The sequence below is a fragment of the Cheilinus undulatus genome, linkage group 11, assembly GCF_018320785.1.
Source record: "Cheilinus undulatus linkage group 11, ASM1832078v1, whole genome shotgun sequence".
In the NCBI taxonomy this organism is placed as follows: domain Eukaryota; kingdom Metazoa; phylum Chordata; class Actinopteri; order Labriformes; family Labridae; genus Cheilinus; species Cheilinus undulatus.
In genome coordinates, this window is record NC_054875.1 from 45,718,838 (window position 1) to 45,734,936 (window position 16,099).

Here is a 16,099-nt window from a genome sequence, read left to right on the forward strand (position 1 = left end):
GCAGCAAACTGCGTGCATACAGGTTTAGTGCCCAAAGGCATTCTGGGAAAACTGCAGATTTGTCATAACTCAAATAATTTGAGTAATAACCAAGTGTTGGCTACGTCTTGATATCTATGGCTATAACCTTATAAAATAGCTATATGTGTTCAAAAAATACTTAGAACAGAAACTCATTTAACTTCCTGACACAAGCTTCACCACCAAAAACAGTAAATCCCAAACGGGTGAGTAACTGCAGCGCTGAAAATGTCCTTGGAAAAGTGTAAATCCCAACCAAGAAAGAACAAAATGGCAGTTTCTCCCTGCACATGCTCAGACAGGGCAGTATGTGGTCCTCATTTGAACACAGTTTTTTTATGTTCCTGGTACACATTTAAATCAACTAGCCTGAACACATTTTTAAGATTACTTTTACATAATTAAAATCCCTTTAGTTTAACACAGTTTTTTTTACATTATTTTAACACATTACAAACCAACTTATTTGAACAAAGTTTTATTATGTTACTTTTACACAATTAAAATAAATTCATTTGAAATGGAGACAGCACATTTTGAAATTAGTCAAAAAATATAAGAAGGATTAAATTACACATTCAAATGAGTGAAACAAACTTAATAATTATATGTTATAAATACTAAGAGTCAAAATCTGTTTTTACAGTGTAGATGTGCAATGTTAGTACAGATCTAAAAAAACATCAGAAACTAAAGGACTCAGTGTGCAAAGACCTTTAGCCTATTCATTTACTGTTTTTTCAATCGTCATACCCATTCTCACCTGTGGCGATGCCGTCAAACAGGGAGAGGACTCTGATTGGTCGTCTCTGCTCTGCAGGGACTGCTGTGTAAATCTTTGGTTTCTCCTGAAAGATAAATAGAGTAAGAAAGAAAAGATAGTAAGGAGTTTGGTGTCAAAGTATGAAATGCAAAATTGAAGCAAATGCATTAAACTAGACAGGTCTGTAGGGGGCAACGTGACCACCAAAAAAAAAAAACCCTTGAACCTCCAAGAAAACTAACATGCACGGAAATCATTACTTTGCAGTGTTTTGGCACGAGACCTTTGTCACTTTAAGGGCAAACTTTTTATCTGTTTTATAAGGAAGCCAAACCTTGCACAGCCAATGGATTGGCCAGATTCCATATCTGTAATCAAGCAGATCCATATCACTAAGCTTTAATTTAATAAATACACTTGTGCCCTGTCTGAGCACTGACAGACCACTGACGCCTTTTGTAGAGAACAAAACCGAAACTATGGGCGTCATATGTGACTGTAGCGGGGGTTTATATCAGAAAAAGGCCAACATTTTTTCACAAAAGAGCACAGAATCTCACTGAAAGCTTTTCAGAGATATTTTTGCTCCTCTCCCAACCAACCTCGGTATGAGTTTGTGGTATTTACACCAGTGAAGTAGACGCTTAGATGTAGCTATAGTGGCGGTTTTATAGTAACTGGACAGCATTTGTTATTTTAAGTCCCTGCATGTGCATATGAGGACATTACATTTTGACTTTCCTACAACATAGTAAACATTTCTGCTGTTAGAATTTTGGAGATAATTGTTCAGAATGTCCACTAAAGTCTAAGTCTGAAATGTTGGGTAGGTAATGTTAGGTAGATTTGCAAACCAGCTATATGCCTACCTCCTGTATCGCATTGTGTCAGTAATCATGCTTGAGCGTAGCAAAAGAAAATGAAGCCTAATCTGAAAATACTTGAAAAAGTAAAGATGCTTAGTGTAGCATCATTTATGTAGATTTATCATGCATAAGAAATGAAAACAATGAAAGTCATAAAAAATATCTCAGTGACTCACAAACTCCTGTCCATTGTCATTGGCAAAGAACTCCTGCAGCTTGAGGCTCCAGTCGTGTCGTTGTTTCAGCACGCCGTACTGCTGAAGCGGCTGGCACATGTAGCACCTCCACGGGTCCAGATAGCGAGCATTGTTTGACGCTCCAGGGTCGACCAGGATGTCCAGACAGTCTACACAGAAACACCTGAAGAGGATGACAGACAAGGTGAACTTCCTGTATCCCTCGTTAGTCATTCATTAGCATCTTTTTTGTCCGTGTGACTGACCTGCAGCAGTTGACGTTGCCGCAGAGCAGAACCTCTCGACCCCCGCAGCAGACGGTGCAGTAAGACTGGTAACCGTCGTCATCGTACATGTAGGACATCTCCAGATAAACGTCCTGAACACAAACGCACAGACAGTGGGAATAAAATCTGGCTTTGCTGCAAGGTTGTATTTTAGCAGCCATATTTATCATGACATTAGATAGAAATGGAAAAAAATAGTGCAGTCTGGTAGGACAGTCCTGCAAGTGCACATGTAATGAATGCCATACACTGTCATTAATATTGTGTGTGACCTGCCACACATTCTCAACAGCTCTGCTGAAAGGTATGCATACAAAAAGCGACCATGAAAAAACAGGTAAACAAACTATAGTGGAGTGGGGACAGTCACTGCAACACTACTGTGTCATAAACTGATGAAGCCTGCAGCAACTCTGCAAAGAAGTGGATTTCCTGCAGACGACCGACATCTCTCTTTGAAAAATATCAGTGAGCCAAGGAGGGATTTTCCTCTCAGTTACATTCAGAAAATAAAAAAGCTGTAGTTAGGAATTTAACTACATCTTTCCTTTTCAAAACTTCCTCTTTACTTGATTTATTCATCCCTCGATCCTACTGCTAAACTGTGGAGCAAAACTTGTACTCTACTGTAGCCAACAGACTTATCAATTCAACATGATTTAATGACTCGCATCAAATACTGGCTTTAAGCCAGTCATCTCCTCCACTGCTGATTGAATTTGATTTATTTAAACTTTATTCAACCACGACGTCTCTTCACATTAAAATTACACTTGAGAGAGACCTGAACCAGACTGCACGGCTTTAAAAAGCTGCAGAAATGATTAAATAGAACCACAGAAATAAAAAGAAGAGTAAACAGATTAACGCATCTTAGGAAAGCAGTGACAGTTATGTGTTTTTGTGGGTTTTAAAGGTGTGGGAAAGGTTGACAGCTTCTCTACTCTGGAAAAATATAGCATTATTATTCTGAGAAAGTCTAAAATCCAGCTGCAGGCCAATGGAAATATGCACCTCTAAAAACCTAAGGCCTGTCTACATGTCTGTGTACCTTGCATGTTTGGCACAGGCCTCCTTCAAACAGCGGGTGGAAGGTTGCTGCCTTCATCTTTCCACAAGAGAGACAGAAATCTGCAAGGACACAAACTGACAGTCAGCAGTCAAATAAAAAACATTAAGTGACACTCTAATAATAATTATAATAATAATAATAATTCACAAGCTTGTTTACTTGTGTAAATCTCTTACCTTCTATACTTCTTTGATTCTTCAGAACTTCATTCACCATTTGTTCTGTGACAAAAACAGACACAAGAAACACGTTAGCTTTTCCCTGCACAATACCTAACAATAAATGTTTTTTTTCCAAGTACAGCCACTCTGAAATAGAGCCAATGCATGCTCTCTCTGAGCCCAGCAAACCAACCCAATGAGCTGTACCTTTGGGCCAGAGTTTGATTTAACCCCCTAAGACCCTGCATGCTCCTATGAGGACATTATATCCTGGCTTTCTGACAACATAGTAGTCATTTCTACTAGAATTTTTGAGGAAGTTGTCTGAAATGTCCATTGAAGTTTAAGATATTTATTTAAAATACTTTTAGAATTTGCTATCAAATTTTCAGGAATTTTCATTAATAATTTCCCAGAATTTCTTCTAAATAAATAGGCAGTTGTAATTAAAGTAGGGTTGTCAAACAACTTAGATTTTTATTGTGATAAATCTCAGGAGTTCTATTTTTGATTGCAGTTAATTTAATGTTATGTTTCATTTTGTATTTCCACTCTTTTTGAGGTAAAACGGTTTTATTTGTTTTGTTTTTCTTGTGCTGAATAATTTACTTTCTGTTTAGTTAAAAACCTGCTTTTATTTTGACAGAAAAAGGAACTTCATTAACTTACTCATGTAAAAGAAACTTGCTGTAGTCTGAAAAGTTAGAATAAGGCAACAGTAAAAAAAAAAAAAAAAAGAACAACAGACACGGCATCTGAGATTTCCAAAAAGAATTTCATATTTTGATTTACGTGAGCACAGAACAGTTTTCCATTTTGCCTCAGTCCATTTTAAATTAGCTTTGGCCCAGAGAAGACAGTGGATTTTCTGGATCCTGTTCATATGTGGCATAGCTTTGACTGTCATTTGTAGATGGGACAGCCAACTGTGTTGACAGACAATGATTTCTGGAAGTGTTCCTGAGCCTTTGCAGTCATTTCCAGTCCAGAATCATGCTTGTTTTTAATGCAGTGGCCCCTGAGGGCCCCTAAGATCAGGAGCATCCAATATTGACCTTCAGCCTTGTCCCTTGCTCAAAGATTTCCCCAGATTCTCTAAATCTTTTGATGATATTATGGACTGTAGATGGTGAAAGATTCAAAGTCTTTGCAATGTTACAATGTTATGTTCAGAAAGATTTTTCTGAATTGTTCCACAATTTTCAGACACAGTTTTTTCCCAGATTGGTGAAGCTCTGCTTAATAGCCTCACCTCATAATCTTCTCACTGTACTCATATACAGTAAGAAGGCTCACTGTGGTAAAATTCCTCACCTCATATGTACATATGCACTAATCAACTATCTTAAATGATCTTTGTACATCATGTAAATCTGCCAACATCCTTGCATGCTATATACTCTGACCATGTCTAGTCATCATCCTTGCACCCTTTGCACATCTTGCAACCATGACACCAATGCACATGGACTTGTCCATATCAGAGAACATATCTAATAAGAGCTTGTACATATTTCAGTCTTAATTTCTCACACTTTTAGGTTTTATTTTTTTTTTATTATTCAATGCTTAATTCCTCAGTAAAGCTGAGTGGAGTCAAATCCCTTGCGCAAGCATACTTTGCCAGCACCACTGATTCTTTGCCTATTTTTACTTCTGAGAGACTCTGCCTCTCTAAAATACTCCTTTAACACCAAGTCATGTTGCTGACCTGTTGCCAATTACACTAATCATTTGCAAAATGCTCCTCCAGCCATTTCTTCATTCATACCACTTACTTTTCCAGTCTTCTGTTGCCCTGTCCCTACTTTTTTGATATGTATTGCTGCCATCAAATTCAAAATGAGCTAATATTTTTCATGAAATGGTAAACTGTCTCAGTTTCAACAATCCATCTTTTTGGAGTTGGGCTTGTATTTCTGTGAATGCATGGAGCCAGAGATTAAAATTTGCAGTAGAAATCTTGAAAAGCTGCAGAATTATAAGGACACTTAACATAGAAATAAACAAAAATCATGATAACAGAGGAAATACTTATTAAAACACAGTCATACCTCTGCTGTAGGACTCCTCAGGGGCCGCCTTGTTCTTACACAGACTGACTCGGGGCCGCTTGGCACTGGGGAAATTCTCCGGCAGGGAAACATCAAGGACCTGGTGGTCCAGAGGGTTACTGTCTGCAGGACAACACAAAACAATCTGGTTATTTAGGAGGAAAAACACTGTGGAAAAACATAAAAAGACAGGAGGCTTAGTCCTGCTGCCTTGCTCACCAGCAGTGTGTGTAGGTTTGAGTCCCTCCTCTCCTTTGGGCAGGAAGCCGCCGTTTGCCCAGTCCAGCATGGGTTTGACCTGGTCCTCTGGATTATCAGACTCACAGGGAGCGAACTTCTTCTCTGCCCGGATACTGGCCATCTTTACATGACAGAGATGACGAAGGGGGGCAACGTGAGGAAATTTAGAGACGATTTTTAATAACAATAATGACATGTAATGGGTGCTGAAACTCACCTCCAGTGCCTGAAAGATGGCTCTGCGGTACGATGCCAGTTTGGTGTAGGAGGCCTGACTGAAGAATTTTGGGAAAGCCGTGATGGAGTCCAGTTTGTCTGCTGACACCTTTAAAAAAAAAGACCCACACGATCAAATAAACCATCTAATATCACGCCTTTCCCCTCACCTCTTTTAGTAGAGCAGATTTTTCCAGCCCTGTCTCACCTCAGAGAACTTTCCGTCTCCAAACCACTGCAGCCACCTCATGCCGTGACTGGCCTGACGTTTGCCGGTGACGCGCCACGTCACCACGATGCCCGGCCACCAGGAGAAGCCTTTAATCTTCCCCCACACCAGCTCACCGATGCCAAAACCCTTATTGTCCTGGATGGAGGAGAAAGAGAGAGTCAGGTCATTTTATTGTGCAATCTGTTTTTTCCCAAAGTTCAAACTGACCTGGCAGAGACGATCCACAGGTTGGTTTTAAATAGCTGAACTTAAGAATGTGAAATCTTTGGAGGCCAGACTGTCTGTGTGTGTATAATTTAGCTGTATTCCTTTCATATGAGATTGTTTATTTTCCTGTTTTTGTTGAAACTTTACTGCTGCTATTCTTGGCCATATCTTTGTATCACCTTGCAAATCCAACTAATAAAGGTTAAATAAAATAAATTCATTAACTTCTTTCAAATGCAGAAAAAAAAGTCAGGCGCCAAAAACAGAGGGGGGGACACAGCTTACTTTGCTAGAAAAAACTGCTGTTTTCTTTATGGAAAGGAGGAAATAAGACTTAATAGAAGACAAGAGGGAGAAAGAAGAAAAGAGCACTATCTCGGTGGTTATGCCTCTGCCAGGTATTCAGTTCCCACAGTAAAATTGAAGAGCGGGAGAGAGAGCAAAGAGCGAGAAGTAATAGAGCCTAATCTACTATAAAACAGCTTTAGCAGATTGCCAATACATTCTATTTCTTCAGAAATAGAATCGACTTATCATGCACCAGGTGTAACACAGGGCCCAGTGCCTCTGTCTCTGGCTACTGCCTTCACCAAGGCAAAAAAACAAGATGTTGGCATCCATGTTGATAAAGTAAATAAGGCATAAACAAGGCGATTCAATTCCACTCTTTTACAGTCACAGCTTAAATCCAAGGCATGGGCATGGAAAAGTTGTTTAAGTCAACTTTTCCCAAGTTTTATTCTTCAACTTTAAACTTCACTTCCCTAAAGCATCAATCAAATATCAGAGTTCACGGTAGATAAAGTGTTCAGTCCCTTTAATTCAGTCACAAACTCAACTTTAAGATTGTTTTTGTCCATCACTCCACACCTGTCTGAAAGTTCATTATCCTCTGGCGTGCGTATGTTTGCTCAGGTGTTTCCTGTCCTTCTGCTGTTAGCTTTCCACTTCAGATTTTAGCAAGAAGAATCTTTAAAGAAAACATCCACCCAGCCTGATAAAACCTTTAAGGCCCATGTTTCTGAAGCCTTTGTCCAGTCTGAGATTTATGCGTTCTGCTTTATGAGCAGGTAGGATTTCTATGCTTGCAGACAAATCCCAGATGAGCCTGGTCTATGTGCTCCTCCAGCCCACCCTAGGACAGAAAACCCATTAGGCTTTGTGATGGAGACAGGCTCCATTAAAGGATGCTACGCTCTGCTGAGATCACAAAACACACAAAGATCATCCACACACAAGAGCACAAGCAAACGGAGGTTACCACAGACCTGTATGAGTATGCACAGAGTGTCTCCAAACACAGACACAGGCCCGGCTGTGGTCACTTCGACCTGAATGAGTCTATTGATAGAGAGCAAACACAGTCCGAGTGTTTGTGGCCACCTGCACCGACACAAGGCCAGGTGGAGGAAGATCTGAGGGCCCTCCTCCTCTTTCTACGACTGCCAAACCTCCACGTCCTGCTTCTTACATATCCTCCTCTAACTCATCCGCTTTTTGATCATCCCTAACTCTTCTCTTGGAAAATACAACCCCAATTCCAAAAAAGTTGGGGCACTGTGTAAAATGTAAATAAAAGCAGAATGCAATGATCAAATCTAATAAATCCATATTTTATTCTCAATAGAACAAAAACAACATATCAGATGTTGAAACTGAGACATTTTACCATTTCATGAAGCTCATTCTGAATTTGATGGCAGAAACATGTCTCAAAAAAGTAGAGACGGTGCATCAAAAGACTGGAAAAGTAAGTGGTACCAATGGAAAAACAGCTGGAGGAGCAGTAGTTTGCAACTGAAATGAGTTAACTGGCAACAGGTCAGTAACATGACTGGGTATAAAAGGACCATTTTAGAGAGGCAGAGTGTCTCAGAAGTAAAGATGGTTCACTAATCTTCAAATAACTATCTAAAAATTGTGGAACAATTTTAAAAATGTCCCTCAACATTCAGAGAATCTGGAGAGATCTCTGTGAGCAAAGGCGAAGACTGAAGGTCAGTATTGGATGCTGGAGTTCTTAAGGCCCTCAGAGGCCACTGCATTGAAAACAGGCATGATTTTGTACCTGAAATCACTGCATGGGCTCTGAAACACTTTAAGAAATCACTGTTTGTCAACACAGTTCACTGGCCATCCACAAATTCCCGTTAAAGCTGCGCCATGCAAAGAAAAAGCCGTATGTGAACAGGATCCAGAAACACTGCTGTCTTCCCTGGACCAAAGCTCATTTAAAACGCACAGAGGCAAAATGGAAAACTGTTCTGTGGTCACATGTACTAACATTTGAAAATCTTTTTGGAAACCACAGACGCTGTTTCCTGTGGACTAAAGCTCCAGCTAGTTCTTATGGCACAATTCTAAAGTCTGTATCTCTGATGGTATGGGGTTGCATTAGTGCCTATGGTGTCGGCGGCCTACACATCTGGAAAGGAACCTCTCTCAGGGAAGGCCTTGACAATTTCAGCAAGACAATGCTAAACCACATATCACATCCATCACAACAGTATGGCTTCACAGGAGAAGAGTCTGGGTGCTGAACTGGCCTGCCTTTCAGCTAGATCTTTCACCGACAGAAAACACTTGGAGCATTATAAAAAGGAATATCCAGCAAAGAAGACCCAGGACTTGAGCAGCTAGAATCCTACACCAGACAGGAATGGGACAACATTCCTCTCCTCACTTGTCTCCTCACTTTCCCAGACATTTACAGACGTGTGTTAAAAGAAGAGGGGATGCTACACAATGGTAAACATGGCAAAAGACAAAAGCAGAGTTTCTGAATACATTAGTGGATTGGATATTTAGAATACTGAGTTACAAAATAGATGACTCTGTTGATTTAAAACACACAATAGCTCCTCTCAGTTCTGCTTCATGACTACATGATGTGAAATTTCCTCCATAATCATCGCTGAACTTGAACTTCGGTGTAAATCTGATACAAAAACAGAAACCACAACTTTTCCATATCCATGCCTTCTAAAAGAAACAATCAGCATATCAGGACATGTTCGACAGCATCACACTTTTTTTTTTCTTTATCTTTCATTTCTTTAAAGTACCTCCAAGACATCAATCTGCCCCTATGAGAGGACAGAAACCCACTGTCTGGTGCATTTATCTCTTTGTCCCCCATCCATCATCTCCCCTCCTTATTCTCATCTTTCACACGTCTTACATTGTACTCTGGCTGGATTTCAGAGCTGGATGAGGTGCTGCTGCTCTGCGCTGAGTCCTTGGAGTCTTGTTCCATGAGATCCAGACGAGGGGCCTCAGGGACCCCACCAGACAGAACGGCAGCCCGAGGACCACCACACTGAGAGAGAGAAACAGAAAGGTGGTTTAGAAAAGGTTGGAGATAGTTTTAAAAGGCAAAGACGCGCATGAGATTATTTTCGAGTTTTTTTTGCTTTTATTATCATAAGATAGTGGAAAAGAGACAGGAAATGGGGAAGGAGAGTGGGGGGAAGACATGCTCAAACAGTGCAGACTCGAAACAATCCTGCAGCCAGTGCATTGAGCTTCTGTATATGGCTGCCTGCTCTACCCACTGAGCTAAACTGGTACCCATGCTACAAGAAAATTAAATCAGACATAAAGCACTGCACAAGAGAGATCATTTTTCCACTGCTCAGAACCAACATTCACTATGAAAATCTAGCATCTAGGACACACGTTTAATACCTATTTTAGATCTTAAAAGTTGTCTGCACCCTATCAAACAATGCTATCATTACACCAGTCTGAAGTGCTCAGACGTGCACCATTATGACTACAAGTGCATGTGGCTGTCAGTTTCACAAAGACCTAAAATGACTGAAAGTTCATCCCTGTCATTGTGTTTTGCAGGCATCTTCTACTGCTCAGATCATTAAAAATGCATGGACCAGATCGGCGTGGGCTAGCACCGCTTTTTACACGCTTTTCTCCCTCATTAGATCATAATCTTAACAATTAAATGGATGCAGAATAAACTGTTAAGTAGTTCAATCTTGTGGAGTGCTGGTTTGACTACAACCACTCCCTAGGAGGAAAACACTGAGCTGTGAGTCTGTGTCTACGATCGCTGCAGGCTGAGAGCTCAACTACAGCACTATAGACAATAGATGTGCAAACTCCTTACAGTGAAAACAGATGGTACAAAAAGAGCGACACAGCTGCACTATGCTACTGCACAAGCAACTGAAATAAGTCATTTCAGCTCAAGTTAAACAAGCTGCATGAAGTTTTTAACCTTGCAAAGCAGATGTATTGTCCAGATTTCATCCATGTCATCAGCGCAGATCTTTCTTGCAGAGTTCAATCTGCAATGATTGTGGCCGGTCTGAAAATGGATCTGGCCAACCAGCATCATTTGAGGAGAGCAAGGCGGTAGCTAAAGGCGGGGTTTAGTTGTGCAGGAAGCCGATAGCAATGCATGCTGTCCATGTAGTGATTAGCTTGGATGTAGCTATAGAATAGTATAGTATATAGCAGGGGTTTTCAAACTTTTTTGTCCAAGGCACATGTCATATCAAGCCAAAATATCAAGTCAAACCATCTTCATATCCATGCAGAATAACCTTTACAGCATCCAAATTTTGGCCCAAAGAAGGGCAAACTAGATTTGTTTGAGGTTTTTGCAGAATTTTGTGTCCCCTGCTTCAGTTCATGAAGAAGGCTTTTGGAAGAGAGACACAATATCTTCAAGAACCTTAAGTCAAGTCGTACCCACCAGTCTCTCTTACAACAAATTGCGACCCAAATTTCCAAAACATTTTCAATAAAGCATGTTTAGTTGATTGAATTTGCTGCAGTTCCTAGCATGATTGGACCAAAATACATGAAATGAAAAATATCAGGGACAAAAACTGACAAGTTCTACGTACATCCTCTTGTCCCCATCATGTGTACATTTTTGCCAATTTTGCAGAGATCTTGAGAAATTGCTTCATTATCATGAGAAAAGTAGCTTTATTTATTGCAAGAAAAGGATATAAATAATGACCAAACATTTAAATTTACCCAGTGTCACAGTAAAACAGGGTAAAAGAAAAGGTATCAATGCATGTCCAGAAAGGACTTCAGAGCTTTTGGCCACCTTTTTTTACTGGCACCTATTCACGACCCACTCTTGGGTCCCGACCCACCAGTTGAGAACAGTTGTTTTAAAGTATATCAAGGTCTACAGTTTCCGTTTTAGAGCATTGCAATCATAACCAAAGAGGTTAAGTGTTAGAAAAAAGAGATACTTCAGAAGTAAATTAGGAAAAGTTCAATAAAAAGGAATAATAATCAAGCAACAAGCATGCAGAGTCAAAGCAGCAACCTGGCGACCGGGACCCCCTTTGGAGGGTGCCAGAGATATCTGGAGGGTGTGAGACTCTGCCCTGAGGCTGTTAAATAAGATTTGCACATATGAACTAAAATCATGGAAACACACTCACGAATAGTTCATGCAAAGGTCTTTGGGAGAGCACATTTGAGTTTGGGGCTATTTTGTTTGGATTTGAACAACAAAAAAAGACTTTTTTGCATGTCTGTCCCAGGGGACGCTGATTTTCTTCAATACAGAAGGGGAGGCTCAGAGGAAAAAAGGTTGGGAACGACAGTACTAGAGGCTGTCTGCAGAGGCTCCAAGAATCACATACACACTCTAGGTCAAGGTGTCAGTTTCTTTAAGTTATCTGGATTTTCTTTGTCTCCACTACTGAGGAGGGCACTGTTTACAGTTGGAAACAGAGACAAGAGAGTAGGAAATGATGTGAGAAAGGAGCCACAGGCCAGACTTGTGCCTGGGCTGCCCATGACCTTGTGGTGCAGCCAAACCACCAGGCCACACAAGGCCAAAAATGTCCATTTGCACAGTGGAAATAAACATGTTTACCTGACCAGTATGGTTCCGAAAATGATCTTGGTCTTAATGGTTCACATCTTCATGGGCACACACAAGACAGGGGGTAAATTTTTTCTTTACTTGTTCACTTTGGTTTTAAGAAGGATGTGAGTTATGCATAACGAGGGGCATGGTGGATATGGCGGACACAAGTTTGTCTCATTCTCTGAGGTTAAATCTGCAGGTTTTAAAGGGAAAACTTGTTTGTTTTTACAACCTGGATGCGACCACAGCTCCTTGGTTTCAGGCTCCACACCAGGATGTGGGAGAGTCAAAACAAAACTGAACGCACTGACCCCGCTGTTTTAATTTTCCACTGCTTTGTTAAAAAAAAAAGAGAAAATGGTACACTACAACCTCCAGTTAACAAAGAGGTGAACAAGAGCATAGAGCTACTGTGTGTTTGTGTTTATGCTGGCTGGGTGTCTTTGTTTCTGGCATGTGCAGACAAGCAGCAGAACCATCGCCTGATTTAGACGTCTGACTTTAGTTAAAGAAGAGACAGGCTGGAGGCAGAGACTTCAACAAGGTAGGACCAAACAAGGAAGAATAAAGAATAAAAATTTACTGGAAACAGGGCAGTGTCTTCACTGGTATATTTGCTTATTATATTCCCATGGAAACAGATTCTACAAAGTAATGTCTAATAAATAAAAATATGTCATGTAAAATAAGTGACTGCAAAAATATCAACCCCCTATAAAATGACTGTTCTAATTCAACAGAGGTCCAGCCATTTGGTGCTAGTAATCTCACAGTTAGTGAAATGAGGATCACCTGAGTGTGTCTCAAGTGATTGTAGTACAAAGACACCTGTGTCTGAAATGTCCAGTCCCTGGTTTATCAGTATTCCTGGCTACTATCATACCATGAAGACAAAAGAACACTCAAAGGTCTGAGAAAAGGTTATTGAAAAGCACAAGGTAGCAGATGGATACAAATAAATTCCAAGGCTCTGAACGTACCTCAAATTTCAGTTAAATCCATCATCAGGACATGGAAGGAATATATCACACATGTAAATCTACCTAGATCAGGCCGTCCTCATAAACAGATTGAACGTGCAAGAAGGAGACTAGTGAGAAAGGCCACCAAGACACCTATGACTACTCTGAAGGGGTTCCAAGCTTCAGCAGCTGAGATGGGAGAGACTCTGCAGACAACAACTGTTGGCCGGGTTCTTCACCAGTCAAAGAAAGACGAAAACTCAGATTCAATCTGGACTAGAGTTCACCAAAAGGCATGTGGGGGACTCTATGGTCAAGTGGAAGAAAGTTTCTTGGTTTGATGAGACCAAAATAAAGCTTTTTGGACATCAGACAGAAGGCAAACACTGCACATCACCACAAACACACCATCCCCACTGTGCATACAGCATACAGATGAAGCTACACAGAAATGGTTTAAAGATAACATGGTGAATATTCTGGAGTGGCCACGTCAAAGCCCAGACCAGAATCCAGTGTGCTGCTATTGCAGCCAAAGCTTCATCTACTAAATACTGACTTGAAGGGGGAAAATATTTATGCAATCACTTACATTACATATTCTTATCTAATTGGCATTACTTTGTATAACTCTGTTTCCACTTCAACATAAAGAGGGTGTTTTTTAGGCAAAAAGCTAAATTATATCGACCATGATTGGTTTATAAAATCAATTAAATGGTAAAACATCCAAGGAGTTGGATACTTTTTACAGGCACTGTAAGTCTTTGCAGACAAAGTAAAGTAAAGCAGTAAATTTGTATTTTGCCGCTTTTAAGTTCTGCTCATCCACATCTGCAGAATGCAATGCATATTATAGTTTAAAAGAAGTAAATGTGCCTGACACACAATCGGATTGAGCAGCTGTTGCAGCCCTGAAGTCAGACAGAAAACATGCTGTGTAGTTCACAGTGTGGTGTTGGCACGCCACAGATGACCTTAGGTTCAGGGTTATCATATGACATCAACAATCAGCCACCAGTTCATCTTTATTTATGGCATCATTACTTTCATTTTTATTTAATAGTCATTTTGTTTTTCATAAATGAGGCAAAATCATGTCTTTGTTCCTGACCCTTCAAAATAAAAGTCTATAACTTAGAGAAAGATCTGAATAAGAGGCATAAGGCAAAAAAATTAAACCCCGGCACATGCAGGACATGATGACTTTATCATCAAACCTGATGACCCAGACAACGGAAATTTTATCTTACGGCTGCAGAAAGACTGAGAGCTCTGGTTTTAGTTTTATAATTAATCACATTTTAGTGGGTTTTATACACAACTTATTCATGGGATTAAAGTACACAAATCTGCAGCTGAGTGGTCAGAATTCCCCCCTGGAGATCAATAAAGCCTTTTCTTAAATGGAAAACTTCACAGAGTTTAATTATTACATACTTCTGAAGGAACAGCAGCTCTGTAGGAGGTAAAGTGTGTGTTTACCAGTGACACGCTGTGCTCCTGTTTGCGGTTCTGTCTGCGTGGTTTGTTGTGCCCGTGCGGTGTCAGACCGGCCTGGAAGATGGTTCTGGGTCGGGGAGTCTGTCTCAAACCCAGCTGAGACGCTCCTGAAGACTTCTCCTTAGAGAAAAACACACAAAGAAAATAAATGCCATATCTATACCTAACAGAAGATTTCTATGAAAGCAAATGTGTTTTTTTGTCTGTACCTCACTGTAGGGGGCCCAGGTACTCTCCTCTTCCTCAGACTTCTTCCTGCTCCTCTTCCTGCTTCCTCTCGTGCACTGGTTGCCATCTAAGAGGAGACACACACGAGGCAAAGGGATCAACAGAAGGTCAGGCAGATGGGAGGAGGGAAACTCAATATCTTCAAGAGATAAATTAATGGATGCTTTGCCTGTTTTTGTTCTGTCACTGATGAAGCAGAGATTTGAAAAGAAAAAATCAACTTTAAAGTGGAAATATTCAGCCTCAAAGTGAAGTGTTTGCCAAAGAAAGCAGCGAGTGCAGCTCTTTAAAAATGCAAGTATGACAACTGCATTTAAAGTTGACATTTTGCTAAGTATGCAGCATGGCATCAAAGAAACAAAGTGGACACAGTGAAAGCATAAAAGCTTCTAAACATGGTGAAAACGGCTGCTTTAAAGGCTGTAAAAGCCTGGCCCCAAAGGACTAAGAGCTTAGATAAGAAAAGTTAAATGATTTTTTCAAACTTTGGTTTCCTTGTAAAGAAGGACTCTGTAGTAATCATACTTCCCTCTTAAAGGCACAGTATGCAGAAATTTCACACTTCAACTTTTGTGCCACTTTCTTTTGATGGACCATAATTAATCCACTTCATAGACAAAAGTATTTAGCCACTTACCATTACAACAACAGAAACTGTAACAGCACTGTATTCAAATACATGTACTTCAATACGGAGTTGGCCCCCTTTTGCAGCTGTAACAGCCTCCACTCTTCTTGGAGGACTTTCATAAGACTTTGGAGTGTTTCTGTGGGAGTTTGTGACCATTCATTCTGTGGAGAATTTATGAGGTCAGGCACTGATGTTGGACAAGAAGGCCTTGCTCACAGTCTCCATTCCAGTTCATCCCAAAGGAGCCCGATGGGGTTGAGGTCAGGGATATGTGGGGGCCAGTCACAACAAACTCATCAAACCATGTCTTTACAGTCCCTGCTTTGTGCACTGGGGCACAGTCATGTTGGAATAGAAAAGGGTCTTCCCCAAACTGCTGCCACAAAGTTGGAAGCATAGCATTGTCCAGAATGTCTTGGTATGCTGAAGCATTAAGACTGGCCTTCACGGGAGATAAGGGGACGAGCCCAAACACTGAAAAACAGCCATATACCATTATCCCTCCTCCATCAAACTTCACAGTTGGCAGTCAGGAAGGTAACATTCTCCTGGCATCTCAGTTTCAAGTTCTCAGTTTCATTGCACCACAGTCCAGTCAGTGTGCTTTACACCACTCC

General features: G+C 40.6%; 2 protein-coding genes across 5 annotated transcripts in view; both read right to left on the reverse strand.

The window, feature by feature from the left end:
• Positions 1 to 16,099, reverse strand: part of LOC121517796 (tubulin alpha chain-like) — a 1,079,624-nt gene that overhangs the window by 324,135 nt on the left and 739,390 nt on the right. The gene's annotated exons all lie outside the window — the stretch shown is intronic.
• LOC121517788 (DNA (cytosine-5)-methyltransferase 3B-like) overlaps positions 1 to 16,099 on the reverse strand; it is a 54,690-nt gene that overhangs the window by 10,989 nt on the left and 27,602 nt on the right. For 3 of the 4 annotated variants that reach the window (XM_041799820.1, XM_041799818.1, XM_041799821.1), the window contains exons 4-15: positions 14,833 to 14,918; positions 14,606 to 14,743; positions 9,477 to 9,614; positions 6,065 to 6,223; positions 5,858 to 5,965; positions 5,620 to 5,761; positions 5,401 to 5,523; positions 3,362 to 3,406; positions 3,165 to 3,244; positions 2,093 to 2,205; positions 1,827 to 2,010; positions 785 to 869 (exon numbers count right to left, since the gene is read on the reverse strand). In XM_041799820.1, the coding sequence (XP_041655754.1) occupies positions 785 to 869; positions 1,827 to 2,010; positions 2,093 to 2,205; positions 3,165 to 3,244; positions 3,362 to 3,406; positions 5,401 to 5,523; positions 5,620 to 5,761; positions 5,858 to 5,965; positions 6,065 to 6,223; positions 9,477 to 9,614; positions 14,606 to 14,743; positions 14,833 to 14,918 (1,401 nt within the window). The remainder of the gene's footprint in view (positions 1 to 784; positions 870 to 1,826; positions 2,011 to 2,092; positions 2,206 to 3,164; positions 3,245 to 3,361; positions 3,407 to 5,400; positions 5,524 to 5,619; positions 5,762 to 5,857; positions 5,966 to 6,064; positions 6,224 to 9,476; positions 9,615 to 14,605; positions 14,744 to 14,832; positions 14,919 to 16,099) is intronic. The other variant, XM_041799819.1, reaches the window with a different exon arrangement.